Source organism: Vigna umbellata, chromosome 5, assembly GCF_029865625.1.
Source record: "Vigna umbellata cultivar VRB3 chromosome 5, Vumbellata_1.0, whole genome shotgun sequence".
Classification (NCBI taxonomy): Eukaryota; Viridiplantae; Streptophyta; class Magnoliopsida; order Fabales; family Fabaceae; genus Vigna; species Vigna umbellata.
The window spans coordinates 12,474,274-12,493,920 of NC_142169.1; the positions used below are offsets into that span (position 1 = coordinate 12,474,274).

Here is a 19,647-nt window from a genome sequence, read left to right on the forward strand (position 1 = left end):
CTTTATAGTGATTAACAATTGACGTAGAATATGCTGATTTGAACTAGGATAAAAATCATTTGTGTGATTTTTCTCTTTTCTACACTCTTTAAACTTTAGCACATCAACTGTTCGATAAAAGTTTTATAAGAAAATTAAAGGAACCATTTTATTGACCAAACACGCTTTCCGCTCTTAACAATCGAATACATTTTAATCTCGTTGTGCAAAATCGGTACCGATTGATGCTAAGCTCGAGGGCTTGAAGCAGGTTAACCCGTTTTTCTTTAAATGACTCCTACTCCTTGTCCTTCTTAGACTCTCTCTTGTTTTTTTATTAAGAAGCCTAAGCTCCTCTTCTAGGATAACAAGATGAGAATCTCTTTCAATTTTCTCCTTTTTTCTTTTTAAAATTGCCTATTGTTTCCTCCAAATTTTTAGTGATTTTAGTTCTTGGACTAGTTTATTTAAGCTTTTTGGAGACTCCACACTAGAATTACTTCCAATTTGATAAGAAGTTGCTCTAAACATTTTCAATATTTTCTATATGATATGCACAAACAAAACTTGTATTTCAAAAAGAATTCCTTAAGAGACTTAAAAAGGAAAAAGAAGCTCAAGTTCACTTCCAAGAAAGATAGGTGAATAACAAAGGATTACTTAATAACCTAGTCTTTCTTAGTCAAAGTTTACTTCAGGCCCTCTTACACCAAACTTCGCAAAGGGAATTAAATTTGATAAGCAAGTAGACATATTAAACTATGAATAATTAACAAAAGCAATAAGGTTCTAATTAAGAGATGAAATTACATACCAAACTATTTCCCAAGAAACCTAATTAGGCCAAGTTTATAAGAAGCAAAATAAAACAAATTACAATTCAAAATTAGAGTAAGATGCAAATATAACCAATGAAAAGCTACTCCTCTCCAAGTGTTTCTCTCCTCCTCTTTTTGTCTACTTCACCAAGGCTTCAAGTCCACTTTAGGTTTTCATCCCCTAAGATGTTACCTTAAGGGATTGGTTCACCTCATAAGAGAGTCTATAACACCAAAAACACTACAAGTTGAGAGGTCCAAAAGAGAGATTCAAGAAAAGGCTTAAAAATAATGAAGGCTAACTTTAAAAGGAAAGTTTGCATGAAAAAACCAAGAGTATCAAGAACGATGTAAGACCCAGGAAAAATAATTATCTAGAAAGGTGATGGGGTGTATCATGAACTAAAATTTGTTTGGTTTAATGTGGTTGTTTGGAACTTATGTGTGGTTGTTCAAAACTATATTAGAATATATATATATATATATATATATATATATATATATATATTATTTGTTTTATGTACAAGTATGATTTGTATTAATATTTATAATAATTGTTGTGCATGTGTTTGCTAAAAATTAATTAGAGTTGGGAGTGAAATTAACATGTTAATTAAAGTAGCTTTTGAAAAATTAAAATAGAGTATATGATGTGGAGACTTATCAGAATCAATTAGAACAAAGATATTAAAATATAATATATTATGTAAGGACTTATTAAAATTAATTAGAATAAAAATATTAAAATATAATATATTATTTACGGACTTATGAGAATCAATTAAGAGAAAGATAATTTTATTTTAACATTTTGAGAATGATGGACTTTTATAAAAATTGAGAAAAATAAACTCAATAAGAATATGTATGTCTCCTATTTATAGTAAGATAAGGTATAGAGAAAAAAAAAGTCACAAACTTTGAGGGTGTCATGAAAGTAAAAGTTTAATTGAGTAAAGACATTTGAGACCTCGAGGATATCGTAAAAGGACATTGTTTATTTTAGGAAGAGAATTGAAGGGAATTGTTTGTATGATGTGATTTGTTAATTATGCTTGATTACTTCAATTATATGTTGTACCTTGCTAAATTCAAGATGTTTTTTCTCTCTTGGTATGATGTTGGCGTGTTCCTTTGAGTTGGTGACGATTAAACATTCAAATATAATCAAAGTATTTAACAATTTCTTTGGTTAAACATTCAAATATAAAATAAAACCTTTCTTTTACCAAATAAATTTATTTTGTGAAGCACAATTTCTTTATTAAGCTTTTTAATTAAACTTTTCTGCATATTTTTTTTTAATTTAAACCATTTTATAAATATTTCGTGAACCTAAAAATCTCTTTATCGATGTAGTGGATGTTAGTAACATATATTAGATTCATAATAACATAAAGCAAGTAAGGTGAAGCCCAAAGATATTAGATCTTAGAATTCACAAAGAATTAGTTATTATTAAGTCATAAGATCGACAAATAACAACTCCTAATTCTATTTAAACCAATTTTGATAAAGATCTTACTCCCACGTTGTAGATTCTTACTCAAATGCAGAAATAGACAATGAGACAATAACTTTTTTTTTTATTATTTTATATCAAACAAAATCGCAATATATTTAAATTCTTGTAAATTCTGTACAAGACTTTATTGGATTTGACAAAGCAGTATAGAAAATCATTAGTCAACAATGGGTGGTCTCTTCGTTATCTTTCCCTTTGTAGCTCAGCAACAAAGGACTCTTACTACTTGACGAAGGACGCATGTCAAAGTCCTCACTCAATTCATCTTGTTTTGCATTACCCCATATGACAGCATAAAATCCAAACGAGAGTATCACTGCTCCAACAAGACTACAAAGTTTAAAACAAAATGTAGATGTCAAAAAGTGCATTGCAAAAGTGAATCAAATATTCGTGTCCTCTGGCAGTTTCAATTGATTCAAATCTGGCAGAATTAAAATCCAAGAAGGATAAATAAAAGGAAACGAAATCCATACGTTCCAAAATACAGAGCATCACCAAGGAAGATGACACTCGAAACGGCTGCAACCACAATGGACAGAGGCTTAAAGATTGAAACATAAACTGGGCCTTTAAGATGAATGCCCCAAGTGTGCACCAAACTACTTAGGCCTGTGCAAAAGAAACCCTGCATCAATCAAAGTAAAACTCAGTTTTAGCTTCATTTCCTTAACTCTTGTATCAATTAAATTTTTGTTATCTTCTCACCGAATACACAATTGCTATCAATGTTATATCAGGATTTATCTTCCAAGCGCTCAAATTTTCTTCTAATAGCAAGCAAATTGGAGCAGATATCAGAGTCCCGCTCAGGTTGTACAGGAACACCACAATAAACTCTGCTGGGTATTGTTTCATAATATTGGTCTGTTTCCAAGCAACAGAAATTGTACTTAGTATTTCTAAATTACATTTAGCCATAAAAATTGTTTTTTTAACAATTTTTTTTATAACTTTTTTATACCTGTTGACGTAGTAACTTGTGATTGATCCATTTCAAATATACCGACCGATAAAATAATGATATATAGTCTATTGTCAAAAAATTGTCAGTGATATTCGTTGGAAGGTGCTTAGATTTAAAGATAAGGATCACTTTGAAATACTAATATTGGAGTAATGGTACCATGATACACTTTTACATTCATTTGACACATATTACAAGGATAAAATGATAAAAAAAGTATAAACTTTTATATTGTTTCAAGAAAGAAGAAAATAAAAAGTAAATAAAGATAGTGTAAAATGAATATAAAATATCTAAAAGAATTATTACTCGTAATATTAAAAAGTTACTTTTCCTTTTAGTTGAATCTAATAAAGTACTTTGTTTCTAGTTTTCCTTTACAGATAAACAGTGAGAGAGAAAAAAATAGTTGTTCTTCGTTATTTTTTGCAGTAAGTTATACTAAGTTTTATTTTTCACACATAGGAAGCACACTGGAAAGTTTTGTGCTCAATAAAAGGGATTAGTATATAATATTTTCCAAAGAATAAAAAGGAACAATGAAATTTCAGAAATTTTAAAATATGATTATTGAGATTTAATCTAATTATTTATATAAATATTTAGAAAGAAAAAAGGAAGTGAAAAAAGAATCTTTGTGAGTGTGTTTAATATATACCTGAACAATGTACCAGATTGGAACCAAAAGATACTCAATGGCAAGTAGGGATCCACCAAGAACCCAATTTGTTTGTGATGTAGATCCCATTGGAGAAAGAGGCGTAGGAGATAGTGTTGGAGATGATGTTGAAAGGATTATGGAACCCTTATAGAGTAAAACTATGAGTGCACCTAATATGGATACGGACGAACCCAGGATTTTGGCCTGAGTGCTTGAGCTTCTCAAAGCTACCTTTTCCATCCTTCAAACAAATGGACCATCAACATGGTTTAGGATAAAAAATGTGACAGTAGTGAAAGTTATAATTATATATAGTTCATAAACTTAACTGAAACACGTGAACAAATGAATATAAATACATATGTTTTTATTATTTATCTCATAATCTTTTCTACATTGATTTTAGGTAAAAAATAATTTAATAAAAGAATCTCTTATGGGAAGAAATTATTTTTCAAAGCTAATAACTAAGGGTCAACTTGATCGACTTAGTCTGAACTCGATTTGGTGTGATTTCAATTTAAAAATAAATGAAATAATTTTAAATAAATTTGAATTGTATGATGCAATTTTAAGATTATAGTGAAAGCATAAGTTTATTCAACATTGATGCATGTATTAATAATAACTAATGTATTGGACATTCATGACATGTTGAGATTACTAACATAGGCTAATTCATACTTAAAATTATTGACTTGAACTAATGATATTTGTGATGCTTTTAATTTTTTTTAAGGGATTATCTTTATTATAAATAAATTATATTAACTTGCACAATAATTAAATTATTGTGCAAACAATAATTTATATTATTGTTTACATTAGTTATTATTTGGTTTTTGTTTTTGTTAAAAATAGTTAAATTGATATTTTAGTTTTTTCTTTTCATTTTAATTTGGTCTTGATATTTTTAAAAGTTATTTAATATGGTTGTTTTTGTTAGGACCTTATAACTGGTAATAAATTCACTGTCAAGTTCATTTGTATTTATTTTTTATTTTTTAACTTTTATTTTATTTTTCTCTATTTTTATTTTTGATTTTTTTTTCACATGTCACTTTAATATTGTAATACGTGATATAGTATAATGTGACAGTATTAATATGACATAATAATATTAATATGACATAGTAGTGACAAAGTATTAATTTAATCCCATTTTTTGTAAAAATTGAACAATGTTTTTTTTTTAAATTATAGAAAAATTTATTGTTTTTTTATAAATCTTATGTTGTTGTTTTTATTAAAGTTGAAGTTTTTATCAAATATTTTTAAACTAGCTTTAAAATCTATATAAATTTATTTAAAACCATGTAGTTGGAGTTTAAATATGATTATTAAATAAATGTGAAACAAAACATAAATCAGATTTCCAAATACAACATGAAAAAAAATTTAAAACGAATGAGTTAAATATTATAATTTCTTAAAATTCAAAAATAATTCCATATATATATATATATATATATATATATATAATTATTGTTGCTTTCAAATATTATTTCTTAGTTTCAATTTAGTATAGTTTATTTTTCTTTTCAAAAATATTTAATAGAATATTTGTACAAAAAATAAATTTTGTCCATAAACGAAATAACATTGTTCTATTTTCACAACAATTAAAATTAAAATGAGATTCTAGCACGTAACATTCATAATACTACATAATATAACTTTGAAGTAAGATAATTTGAAGTAAGACGTGAAAAATATTAAAAAAATTCAAAAAAATAAAAAAAACATAAATTGACAAGTAATACTCATTTTAATACCGTTTATACATTATTAATGAAAATGATTAAAATAAATCTCACTAAAAATATGAGGACCAAATTGATAAAAAAGTTCTACATGATTAACTTAATACTTTTAGACAAAAACAATTATTAAATGAATAATTAAATCTTTATATAAAAAGGAAACATTTTATTAATTTGTAATAATTGTGAAACTAATGTGTATAAAATCTTTTAAATTTCATGTGACATTATAAGAACCATATAAAATGTTAGCTAACCAATTTTTACACAGTTATTATTTACACAAGTGAGGATGTTTTAATTAAAGTTATCCTACTATAATAAAGTTTAATCAAAGAGATTATGAAAATAGGAGTAACGAGGATACCATAAAACTAAAATAGGTGACGATATAACTAAGTAAATAATAAAAAAAAAGTGTATAGTCTGTTGTCAGAAAATAAACATATCTCAAAGGAATATCCTGCGTGGGGTCCAAATTGATTGTCATCAATAATGTTACTTTCTTTATAGTGTCCTTCACCAAATTTGAATTTAAATATACATAAAGTGAAAAGGACATAATTCATATTATTCATTGAAAGCTTTTGGACTTATTCATAAAGGACCTTAGATATGTTAAGGTTCACAGTGGTATAATTCTTGGTTATAATGATTGCGTGCTTCCTCCACTTTATATTATAAATGTGTTTTTAATTTTTTTCAACAATAAAAGAATAACATAAATATTAGTATAACATATATGCAATCCGTATAAGAAAATGGTAATCTCTTGATATTACTTTTTCTTTTTACATTCATCCTATAACCGCATAAATTTATGATTTATTATAATATAATAGTTTATTAAAAAATAAGTCTACCATAGATATTTTTCGTTAATGGTGGTAGGAAAATTAATTTTTTCTTAACCTTTACGGAGAACATACAGAAATTATCAGTACAACACAAAACCAAAACCAGTATCCCACAAAATTCAGAAAACTCTTTCAAAGGTGCATAATTTTTATATGAATATATGTTGATAAGATGTAATGAATCAACAATAAAAATAACGTTGTAATCTTAATTTATTATTTCAAATTTTAGGTTACGTATGTATAATCACTTAAAGAAACCAACGTTTGGTATTTCTGATATGACACTATACCAGTCTAATCTATTGGCAAACATTTTATTAACATTAAATTATTATTAAGATAATCTTATCCTAAAAATATTTAAAAGTACGAAAAATTAAATAATTTTATTATAAACCAAATATAATTTATGATAAATTAAAAATCTGAGCTCAAATGAACCAAGAAATATTTTACAAGCTAATCTGTGTATAATTTAATTTTAATTGATGAAAAAATAATTTAACTTTTGAAAATTTCTTCTCATATCTTATGCAAGTAAAAAAAAAGTCAATAGTAGTGATTAATGAAGTGAGAATCAATAGAAGTGATTAATTATATGAAATTGACTTGAAAAACTCTGAAAAAACAGAAGTTTAGAAGATGAACGAGAAATGCACCTGAAAATGACAGCCAATATGAAGGTGAAAGCTGGTATGAGGTTGCTGAGAGCAGACGCAAGCGTAGGCGATGCGTAATTCAGTCCCTTGTAGCCACACAGTTGAGCTGCCACTCTGCTCACTCCCCAATGCAATAGCAAAAATTAACATCAACATTTTCAATCACATGATCATCAAGATTTTTCTTAACTACAATTTTACAATTGCTCTCACGAGGAAAATTACGTGTGGAATCTAGTTCAAACCGATCTGAATTGTCTAAATAGGGTAAAAAAACTGCATAATTTGATCATACCCGATTACTCCAAGGAGGAAAATTCTGAAGATGAGAGAGAGGTTGAGCTGTGGAAGGCCTCTTGACCTGAAGAAATGCAGAAAGAAGATGAAGAATGGTATCGAATTGCATAGAAGAATTGATTTGAATGATGAAGAGGTAATAGAGAACCATCGAAAGACGAAGGGCAAAGGCAAAAGGAGAAAGAGAACAGAGATGAGATATGAATAAGCGATGAAGGCATAATAACCCAATCCCTTCTGAGTTGCAGCTTTGAATAGAATGTTCACACCAACGTTGGAGAACTCTATGGCAACCATTGCAATGAATGGAAGCACTTCCCTGTAACAGTACCTCTCTCTCATCATCTCTCTCTGCTTCAACTTTTCAGGTCTCTCTGGTTATTCTTTTTTACTAATGTCACCGCTACCATTAGTTTTATTTATTTATACATATTTTTCTTTTTATTTCAGTAGTTTGATTTTAGTTTTTTCTACTTTTTTCTATTTTAACTTTTCCAGTTGACTTTTCCTGTTAATTCTATCTGATTCTGTTTATTAGCTTGTTTAGATACGTGTTTTTGGACATGTTTAAACACATATCTTATTTTCCAATATAGCAAACAAAAAAAACCTATTCTGCTACTTTTACAAAAGAAAAAAAGCAAGTAAATGTTTAATATTTATTTTATTTCCAAATATACCAAAACAAAAATAACGTTCCTATTATTTAAAGGAAAAGCTAGTTATGGTTAACAGTACTTTTTTAACAAGTTCTGATTTGAATAAATAAAAGTATTTGTAAAATTGTTAACTTATACTGAGATAATGTCATCGTAAAATTGTTAACTTTGCTGACATTGTCATTAAACCTATCACGAATTCTTTCTGTTGGGATTGAGTTACTTATTGAAAGCATTTCAAATTCTTTTAAAGATGGGATAGATTTCTTAATGATTCTTCATCTGTTGTTTGTCTTCTCTCTTTCTTGTTTAAGTTGTATGGATGTGTATATGTTAAAGATACTCCGACACTTCAAGTCCAAGCTTTATTTAAAGCATTTCAAGTTGTTTCGGACCGGTTGATCATTTCCTCGTTCGATGGTCGACGGCCCGATTCTTGCCTGACCGGGTGGTCATACAGTATACAGACCCGCTCAAACCCAAGCATGATATAATACGCGAGGGGGTTTTAGGTAGTCCACTTTTGATGTAGATTAGTTTTACCTTCGACACTTGTCTTTGTCTATTGTTGTACGTTGATTAAGGTGATTGGTTGGAAGACTAAAATAGGTTATAACGACTGAGACACATAGGTTATTAATCCTACTTAAGCGACATGTCGTGGAGATCCACAATTATCAAATTTCGGTGACACCAGTCATGAATCCTTTGGTGAAGATCCACGGTCACCGACCTTTGGTGAGGCCAGCCAAAATTCCTTTGGTGAAGATCCATGGTCATCGACCTTCGGTGAGGCCGACTGAGATTCCTTTGGTGAAGATTCATGGTCACCGACCTTTGGTGAGGTTGGTCAGGATTCCTTTGGTGAAAATCGACAGTCATCGACCTTTGGTGAGGCTTGTCGAGATTCCTTTGGTGAAGATCCACGGTCACTGACTTTCGGTTAGGTTAGCCGATATTCCTTTTGTAACATTTTGATTTTTAGGATGTCCCGATTATGAGTGAAATTTTTAAATTAATTGGAAATCGAAGGTGCAGAGATCCAAAAATAATAATAAGATAAAAATTAGGTCTTTAAAATTAAAATAATGAGTAATAAAATCAATTAATTAATAGTTGACAAAATTGGAAATAAGAAATAAACAATTATTGGGTTTAAAGAGAAAAATAATAAGATTATAATCATTAATTAGAATATTAATTGACTTACTAATTTTAGTTTAATAAAAGAGGAAAATTATGTGATTACTATCATTAATTAGATTAATAAATAATTTATTATTTTTAGTTTGCTATTAAATTTTATTTATTTATTTATTTTGATCTATTGTTGGAGTAGAACTTATGAGAGGTTTATGTTGAGTACATTGTAGTTTTGAATGAGACTTTAGATAATGATGAATGAATAGTGTTAGACAAAGAATGAGAATGGTTGTTGTACTTAGGTATATGATGAACTTTGACTGATGAGTGGAATGAGTGAGTGTTGGAGTTGTATCTCAGTGTATGGTAGATGAGCATAAGAGTGAGGGATATGTCCACTTGTTGTACCTAGTAAAACTTGAGATTATCGATCGTCTGATACGAGATAACAACTCCCTTTGGCCTTGTGTGAGAAAAGGGGGTGCTCGGGCATTGAACCTTTTTTGTATGGGGGTGATGGTGTTTGCCTTGTCCTTGTGTGGCAGGAAACATGTTCCTTAGCCAGGATGGCAGAATTACTCGAGCAGACATGTAGGGGAGGCTACAGGTTTGTGAGGTAGGGTACAAGAGTGCGACTGATTCATTTCATTATGGAGCTATGGTACTGTGGAAGCTCATGGTGTTATTCGTGATGAATGATTCATGATGAGGTTAATTCTGATGGAGGTACATGTGTTGATGTTTCTGGATAACGATGTGTTTGAAGATAATATTATACGGATAACCTTGATGGTATAGTTACGGTATGAATGATGAGAATGTTGATGATGATCATGGTGTAGAAATGATTCTGTTAGTATGATAGCGCTGTAGATGATTGATTTGTTATTAAGTTGTGTTTGCTTCCTATGTACAAAGTTTATTGTTATTGGTTGTTCTATAGTAGCTTACCCATATTTGTTTGTGGTTGTGTATTGTAATGATCGATAACTTTTGGTTATACGGGAGCAATGAATTTTGCAATGCTCCAGATGCATGATAAAGACGCGAGAGTGGGAAAAAGACTTGGTTATTTAAAGTTTTTGTGCTATAAACTTTAGAAACAATGTAATTGAGTTTACTTTATTTCGTTTTTATTTGATTATTTTCGGTATTATATAATTGGATTTCCGCAATGGTGTTATGGTTTTAAAATTTTTAAATTTCACTTGTGATCGGGACATCCTAAAAATCGGGATGTTACACCTTTGATGAAGATCCATGGTCACCGACCTTCGGTAAGGCCGGCCATGATTCCTTTGGTGAAGATCCATGGGGTGGCCTAGTACTTGAGACCAGGGTAGGCCGAGCAGTTGAGGCCAAAGAAAGACCGAACAATTAAGTTCGAACACTTTAGGCCAAGTGTTTTATTTGCAAGGTCCTATCATCTCCACAGTAAAAAAGAAGCAATTCAAATTTGAACGGTCAGAAAGAGTGTAGTCAATCGGGCTAACACATTTACGAGGTTAAACAATTAATATCAAGCTGGCTTAGGTTATAAGGTTGGATGACCATGCAAGCGAGACCGTTCGGTCTTCGGTTGAACGTTTGAAGGCCAAAATGAGAAATCGATATTAGAATGTGTAACGACTGAGATGTTAGTGCTTAATGCCTTGTGACCTGTATAAGAGATGAAGACGTTGACCGTGATAATATGGATAGGCACCACTCGTAATATGCTAAACAAGGGTTCATTCTCAACTTCGAAACCCAGCCGCGGTTCTAAACCTCTCAGATCTCTCTTCGTCCGCTGACAGAACATCAAACTTAGCATGGCCAACAAAGGTGAGGGTCCATCCATTGGAATTGATCTCAGAACCACGTACTCCTACAACAAGTGTCTAGTAGTATGATCGCGTCGAGATCATTACCAATGACCAAGGTAGCAAAACGACGCCATCTTACATAGGGTTCACCGACACCGAGCGTCTCATCGGTGATGCCGCCAAGAACCAAGTAGCCATGAACCTTAATAACACCGTTTTTTATGCCAAGAGATTGATTGGTCGTAGGTTCATCGATGCCTCTATTCAGAGTGATATTAAATTGTGGCCTTTTAAGGTGCTTTCTGGACCTAGTGATAAGCCAATGATGGAGGTTAATTACAAGGGTGAAGATATGCAGTTTTCCGCCGAAGAAATCTCTTTTGTGGTACTTATGAAAATGCGTGAGATTGCTAAAGCTTATCTTGGAACTACAGTCAAGAATGTTGTTGTTATTATCCCTACTAACTTTAATGATTCCTAGCGTCAAGCTACCAAGAATGCTGATGTTATCGTTGGTCTTAATGTCATACAAATTATCAATGAGCCTATTACTGCGACTATTGCTTATGGTCTTGACAAGAAGGCTACCAGCGTTAGTGAGAAGAATGTGTTGATTTTTTATCTAGGGGGTGGTACCTTTGATGTCTCTTTACTAACCATTGAAGAAGGTATCTTTGAGGTGAAAGGCACAACTATGGACACTCATCTCGGAGGTGAGGATTTTGATAACAGGATGGTGAATCATTTTTTTCAAGAGTTCAAGAGAAAGACAAGAAGGATATCAATGCCAACCCTAGAGCACTTAAGAGGTTGCTTGTGAGAGGGCAAAGAGAACTCTATCCTCCACTGCCCAAACCACCGTTGAAATTGATTCTTTGTATTAAGGAATTGATTTCTGTTCCACCATTACCATTACCAGTTGAGAAGTGTTTAAGGGATGCTAAGATGGACAAAGGACTGTCCATGATGTTGTTCATGTTGGTGTTTCTACTAGAATTCCCACCTGTGGAGGGCTCGATAAGAGTTGAAAACCATTATCTGCGGGCCAGTTGCTCAAAGTTGGTCAAGGTTGAGCACATTACACAGGGAGAAACCTGGGGCTAGGCGACTAGGTGATTGTCTTCCATTGTACCGCTCATCTCGTTCCTTGTGGCTAGAGGAGATGCCGCTCGATCCCATAGTGGGTGACAAAATGTTTTGGTTTAGGGTTGAGGTCATTCCAAGCTCTTCTGAAGACCAAATAGGCTCCCTAATGATCCTTCATCATCCAAGTTATGTTGTTCGCCCTCTCTCCTTCTTGTCCAAGGTGTGTGGGTGGATACCTGTTAAAGGCACTCCTATATTCAAGTTAGTGATTTTACTCAATAATTTTGTGATAAAAATGAGTAATCAGAATTAATTACATTTCCTCCATGTCTAACATATATTTATAAATCTTATAATGGGCTTACAATTAGGTTTGATCCATTAATTACTAATAAATGACTTTCATTATTCATATTAATTGAAAATTAATGACTATTATTTTTATTAACTGTCAATTAATAGTTGTTATTGATCATATTAATTATTAATTAATAATTGTTTTGGACCGGTTGACCATTTCCTGGTTGAACGGTTGACCGTCCGTTCTTGCCTGACCGAGTGGTCATACAATAGAAAAATTAAAATAAAAAGTGACATATTTATAAGAATTACAATAAAGAATTTGTTATTAGTATGAATTAAAATAAAACATGATATATTAGGACACAAATTAAAAAAGTTATTAGAACTAAAAGCAATAAAAATTGCAAATATTAAAAACTAAAAAACCGTATTTAAGAGTGAATGAAATAAAAGTGGATTTACAAAACATATTGCTACGGTATAATTGATTGATCATAATTAAACCTCTATTTTAATTAATTTCAATAATTAATTTAAAAAATTATTAAATAAGAAATTTTGAATATTAATGTATAATAGATATAAAAAATAACGAGTAGTGATGATTTTTAGAAAAAAGAGTACATAATATTTTACATAATAAAAGGTTAAGATATATAAAGATTTTCTAAAAAGAGTGTATAACATTTTAATAATAAAAGGTTCAGTTACCTTCTCTCTTCTTTTTAACTCCAATTTTCATTTAATTCCAATTTTCATCTGATTGAATATTAGATACTATAGGATAGATCTTCTTGAGGAATTATACATGTTTAATTGATCAAAGAGTTGACCAGAGTAAGTTTTCATTTTCTCTTTTTTTTAGGTATTTTTTAATCTTGGGTTGCATGTGGGGTTTAAAATTGTGCATGTGACTTAAGGTTACTCTTGATAAATCTTTATTATTCTCTAACCACGAGGTTATGTTTAAAACTCTAATCATGATTTTGATTGGTGGTTTAGGTGATCCCATGCAATATAGAGCTCTAGGGAGAAATAAAGTAATAAATGAGTTTTCCCTGTCTCATGTGAGGGAAATTAATTTTAGCTATTGCATTGTTTGATTTCGATTTGATCGATTATTGTGTGTTAAATCTGTAATGATAAGAGAAATTTGTATGTTTGTTGGTGAAATGGGGCATAGAGGTTCAAACGCAGAATCATGTGTATGTGTGAGAAAATTGGAATTTTATGCATGTTTTCTTAGATATGGAATGAATAGTGAACTTGCGAATTACATAATTATTTGATGGAATGACTTGTCTCAATATGCTATTCTAAGTGTTTATGATTTGCGTAAAGCATGGGATGCATTATTTGGCATAGGGAAATAGTAGGTTTTGTTATCTGTAGACCATTTTGAGTCTGGTAATCGATTACAACCTATTAGTAATTGCTAGGAGCCACGAAAGAACCAAATATACCAACAAGTATAGAGGGTAGTTTGTAGTATAACAAGTGTCATGTTCATAGAGATTTAGTAAAAAATACAATGTTCTAACTAGTTTCATTGTTGATAAAACAATGAATGGATTGTAAGTTGTTCAAAATAGAGTTTGTTCATGAAAACAGAGTAAAAAGTGTGATAAAACTATTTGGATTAAAAGCAAGTGACTTTTATATGATTAAAACATGTTGAAGTTTGATTCCACCACTTTCTCCCTCTTTTGTAATATTCTTATCGTTAAATATGATTTTGCAAGTAATCAAGTTATGGGAGTTCCTTTGGATGTAACTATAGGTCCATTCTTGACACCTAAAACCTAATATCACCAAACTTCATATGATTCCTTAGTGAATGCTTGAATGGATCACCTGCATTAAGATTAGAACTCTATATCCAATTGTAACCTTATATCTATTTCCTAGGATCTAAAAGCATATAGAAGAATTGATTAGACCACAACTTGAAACTAATTTCTACTCAATCCTAAGCCATTGAAATAATACGAGTAGTCAGTTCATCCAACAAGTATAAACCAATTCACAAACAGATTGACCGAAAGCAAACATAAATATCCAAGAAGGCACAAGGAGTTAGAATTTATTACATCGCACCTTGACAAGAGAGAGTTCAACTACTCATAGAATATTACAATTCAACCCCTACAACATCTAAACATAAAATTTACAATGAAATAATGTCTCTTGAGCCTTAAAAAACCCATTCGTACTCTATTACTACATATTTGGTCCTCCTCTCAATGCCTAAAAAATGAAGACATGAGGTCTATATTTATAACTTTTCATGGCGTGGCTTGAGCCCCAACTTTTGGTGTTTTAGCCGTAGATGATTTATTATAGTCTTTCAAAATTTCCTTTTTTTTAGCTTCAATTGCACATTTTTGGGCTCAAACCATAAAATTTATATTCCAGATCCTTCCAAAGGTTGTTTGTTGAGGTTTTCCTCCAAGGTGGATTTCCTTTATGGCTTAGGCCTTGTGTTCTGTGCTGGAGCCTCCTGAGACTATGTCTAGGTGAAAGATTCTTCATGCCTTAAGCCTCAAGTCAGGGCTTAAAGTTTCCTTCCAATGTGAGTTTTCTTCATTTGACTCAAGACCCATATTTCACGCTACAATTTTGCTAAACTCAGTTTGTTGTATTTTTCTTAAAATTCTTCTATTTTTTTCATTTTCCCACTTTGACTCTCTATTTGATATAAAGAACTACAAAACAAACTAAATAGGGGTAAATTAAGTATATAATCTAAACAAAATCAAAACAAGATAAATGTCAAATTTATTTTACAATTCACTTAAATTGGACATTTATCAAACTTCTAGAGTCCGAGTAAATGCATAAAGCCAAATATCGAGTCTAGTATTATAATTTTACTTAAGTATATGTGAATAGTATGATGCCTGGATCATTAAATGTTATGTTTGGTTGGTTGAGATATGAAGTTATGTATTATTTATGTATTATTTAAATGTCATGTTAGCATTACCTTACCCTTTTTTGTGTGTGGTTATATGTTTTCTCTTCCTTTGTGATGATTGTAATTTTGGCATGAGTAGAGGATGTTTCAGGAGCTAATGATGATAGTTAATAGGAGTGAATGCTCTTTAGGGTAGTGTTTGTTTCTTGGTTTGATGGATGTACATAATATATAATACTTAGTATAACGTATACACTAGAAGAAAGAATTCATTACCTACCGCAAAAATTCTTAGATAGATAAAATAATCATAGGTAATGTTACCTATGAATTTTTTTTTATAGGTAATACCTACGAAAAAAATCTATAAGTACCTACAAAATTTTTTGTAAGTAATTACATATGGATAAATCCATAGATAATACATACAAATAAATCCTTATGTAATTACTTATGAATAAATCTATATGTAATTACCTATGGATAAATTTGTATGTAATGTATTTGTTAGATTGATGAACCTATTTTTTAGAACAATTATGAATTCTTGAACACTAATTAAAGTATAGATATAGAGAATTTATATATGATATTTAAGAAATAATAATTAAGCATAAAATATCAACATACAACATTATTCATACATAAAAGATTTAGCATCCAAACATTATAAAATACAAATCTCTAGTTATGTTGAATGAGTCAAAGATTTTCAAACATATTAACAAATAAAGCCTAGAATTAATAAATAAAGCCTAGAGTTCCCTAATATTAATGATTGCTCCAATGTGTCAGCTCTTTTAACAAGTTAGTGTCAATTGAGCTTCAACTGATTTTTCCTTTCTGGCACTGGCATCTACAGATTACAAGACTGGTAACAAGTTTCCAAATGTGTTCTCCAATCATTACTTAAAATTGCATTGCTTTAACTCTGCACCAAAATTTCCAACCTCAACCATGTTCACTTTTAATTCCAAAAACACAATTTTATTTTCCTTGAAGGTAAAAGTCGGTAAAAGTCGACAAGAATTGCGCAATCTGCTTGTTTCAACTCTGCACCAAAATTGCCAACCTCAACCATATTCACTTTTAATTCCAAAAACTCAACTTTATTTTCTTTAAAAGGTAAACGTCAACAAGAATTGCACAATCTGCTAGCTTTATTCTGGCACGTAGTTTTTCAACTCAGCCTTGTCCATTGGATTTTTGGTACGTAGTTCTTCTTAGCATCTTCCCTGAGGTTCGACAATGACATAAAAAATAAATGCATTAACACCAATGGAGAAACTATAAGTCTCACAAATTATGAACAAACTGATCAAGTGCAAGTAAAGATATTTTTGGATGAACTTTTAGAAGAAAAATAAATATGAAATTGATTTTTTAGTAAACTAAATTTAAAGAAGTTACATACAATAACATTTTCAAATTATATATAAACTAAGTTTAACTTACAGTGAAATTAATTTAAAACCCTTTTCCTATTTTTCTATTCAATGAGTGTTTATGAAGAGACACAACCGCACGTAGCCTAAATCCAAAATTAGATGTCAGCAACTAAGAATGGACCTGTCTCCGAATGATTCAAATATTAATGCGATTAGGTATACTATCTTACTTTGGAAATCACTAGGAATTTCTTTTCTTAAAGTTTGTCCCATGTATGGTCATATCAAGAAGCATAAAAAGAAAGAGAACCTCTTAACCCTTCTCCCTCCGAAAAGATTAGAATTGAAAAACGCCTCTTGTGAAGTAAAGAATGAGTTTCTGCAAACATTATGGCACTATAAAAACTAAAATCATTGTCTTCATAGTTCAACTTACCTTGATATGTTGTTGCCTTGTAACATATCAGCTCGAAGAAAGGTAGCAACAATGAAGCAAAAAAAGAACGTGTCAAATTACCAGTCCAAATCTTTCTCTTTGCCTTTCCTCTTGCAAGCCTTGTTAAAGAACCTCGTTAGACAAAAAAAAACAACGAAATTCATTATTAAACACACGATACAAAGAAAAAAGAAACAAGATTGTCAATATAGAAAAATGACTTTGACATATGTTATTTTCAACCTTTAACCTTTGCAAAAATACCAACGTCATAGTGAGACACGTTGATTAATGTTGGAAATCATCATTTTCGATATTAAATGAGTCAAATGACGTCCAAAAATGCACTTCCAAACATCTTTGCTTTGTTTCTTTTTTTAATAAATGAATCTTTTTTAGAGTTTTACTAAACCTAAAAAGTAGAAAACCAACAAATGTAGTTCAATTTTGGCATTTCATATATCCAAAACTCATTTTCAAATTTGTATGAACTAATATAAACTAAAGCTATCACAAGTAAAAACTCGAAAAACTATGAGAATCCTTACTATGTATGTTAATAGTAGTGTAGTAGTAGAAGTGATGAATGATGTATAATGACTATTTACTTGTAGTCTGACTATTTACATGTGATTTTTGGTTTTGATAACTATGATTATTAGTTTTGGTTGAAATGTTTTTTTACCACTCCTTGGAACCCTTATTTAAGGTAAAAACCACCAAAAGTCCTTATTTTGGGTTCGTCTGAAACTTAAAAATTATTTGAAAAGTTAGTTAGTTGTTGAAAAGCTCTGATTGGCACATTTTGCATTATTTTATAATGATTTGGGGTAGAAAAAAAATTCTCAATGCCGTGGTAGCCTACATAGCTGACTGTTCCTTCTACATTAAAAAAAAAAGGTCATTTTTTATTTTTCGTCAATTTATTTTGTTTTTTTCAAACGTTGCAAAATTATTTCACATACTTAGACTTTGAATTTTGATCTCAAATTTTTTGTGGGGTCTTCTCATTATTGTTTGATGCTTTGAACAAATTTTTAGGTCATTTGAAGTTCTTTTGAATATACTATTAGTTTGATCCTAAGTTTTGATGTATACTGTCAACACCCAATTTCGTCGGCATCGACTATAATAGGCTTATTTTATTTTTCATCTTATTTTTATTTTTTTTATTTTTTTCTTTCATCTTTATTTATGTTTTAATTATATTTTTTTAGTTATTTTACTTTATTAACAAAAAAAAAAGAGATTGATGTTATTTTCTTTTCCTCGATTATTTTTATTAATTTTCTACTTTTTGTGTTTTTATTCTCTTTTATTATTATGTTTTAATTTTATCCTTTTGCTTTTATCTTTGGTTTTTATTTTATTGTGTTTATTTTTATTTGTTTGGTATCATATCATTTTATCTATGTATATATTTATTTACTTATTTTTATTGTTAAGTTTTTTCCTTTTTATTTTTCTTTTTATTTGTTAAGAAGTGATATATATGCATTGATAAAGAAGGAAAAAAAAAAGAAAAAAAAGAAAAAAAAGAAAAAAAAGAAAAAAAAACACCAAAGTCAACCAAGTTTTCTCTCCTGGAACACAAAACAACCGTGTTTACCAGCCTGCAACACAAAGCAACATGCAGTAATGCTTAAAATGCTTAATATACTCTAGCAGGAAGAAAAAGTGTGGGTTCATATTGCTAAAATTCCTTATGTTGAGTTGCAATCATACATCAAAGAGGGAAAGGATGGCTGAATAGATTTTCCCAATTGATCCAATTTAAGCATAAAAAAAAAGACAAAGGAGGATCTGAGGGCAGAGGATATGGCAGAGCTCCCAGAAACGGGGCAGCAGAAAAAGAGCTGGGTGGTTTTCAAAATGGTTTTCATCACTGGTAACCTAGAAAAAAGAACAATGTCTGAGAGCTGAGGGGGATCACCACCATCACCACGAGAGAGCAAGAGACCTGAGACCCGATAGAAAAGAGGAGAACCGACTGTTGTGTGAACCTAGCTGCCTAGTCAACTTTACTTTCCGGCGTCGAAGAGAGCAAAGGGAATTAGAACCCAAGAAGAAAGGCATCTTGAAGCTGCGAAGAAAACATGTAATAAAAAGCAAATGGAGATAGCAGAGGTGTTTTCATATCAGCTCTCATGAGAGAATAGAAAAGAGGAATTTCAGTCCAAGAGAATAAGAGAAAAGAGAACCCAAAGGGAGAGGCATCTTGAAGCTGCGAAGGTAAGTTTTCTTATACTCAAACCCTTTAGTCATGCACGTCTATATGTTCTATATATGTTTTCCTTATGCGTACTGGGAGATGAACGAGTGATGTTTCAGCAACGTACATAGTTATGTGAGTTTCATTCACGACACTATCTCTTAATCAA

The 19,647-nt window shown here is 30.6% G+C and overlaps 1 protein-coding gene and 1 pseudogene across 3 annotated transcripts; one reads left to right on the forward strand and one right to left on the reverse strand.

Annotated features, from left to right (window-relative positions):
- Positions 1–2,363: 2,363 nt before the first annotated feature.
- On the reverse strand, positions 2,364–8,027 carry LOC124843076 (WAT1-related protein At5g40240-like). 3 transcript variants are annotated; one of them, XM_047319708.2, is made up of 7 exons: positions 7,678–8,002; positions 7,528–7,593; positions 7,233–7,346; positions 3,948–4,191; positions 3,031–3,189; positions 2,799–2,950; positions 2,364–2,652 (listed from the first exon to the last, which is right to left on the reverse strand). In XM_047319708.2, exons 1-7 carry the CDS (start codon positions 7,872–7,874, stop codon positions 2,484–2,486), a joined length of 1,101 nt encoding a protein of 366 aa, XP_047175664.1. In that variant the 5' UTR covers positions 7,875–8,002; the 3' UTR covers positions 2,364–2,483. The 3 variants fall into 3 exon arrangements, with proteins under 3 accessions (XP_047175664.1, XP_087970902.1, XP_087970903.1); XM_088114776.1 differs by having other exon boundaries at positions 7,528–8,010; XM_088114777.1 differs by lacking the exon at positions 3,031–3,189 and having other exon boundaries at positions 7,528–8,027.
- A 3,115-nt stretch (positions 8,028–11,142) lies between these two features.
- On the forward strand, positions 11,143–12,164 carry LOC148197708 (heat shock cognate 70 kDa protein 2 pseudogene; annotated as a pseudogene).
- The last annotated feature ends 7,483 nt before the right edge of the window (positions 12,165–19,647 follow it).

What these genes read in the sequence shown, in the direction of transcription:
- LOC124843076 (XM_088114776.1), bottom strand. Translation starts at nt 7,874, where the DNA reads ATGATGAGAGAGAGGTACTGTTACAGGGAAGTGCTTCCATTCATTGCA. An exon ending in ATATTGGCTGTCATTTTCAG is followed by an intron (nt 4,192 to 7,232) that starts GTGCATTTCTCG and finishes ATTTGTTTGAAG; the next exon opens with GATGGAAAAGGTAGCTTTGA. An exon ending in TGATAGCAATTGTGTATTCG is followed by an intron (nt 2,951 to 3,030) that starts GTGAGAAGATAA and finishes TGATTGATGCAG; the next exon opens with GGTTTCTTTTGCACAGGCCT.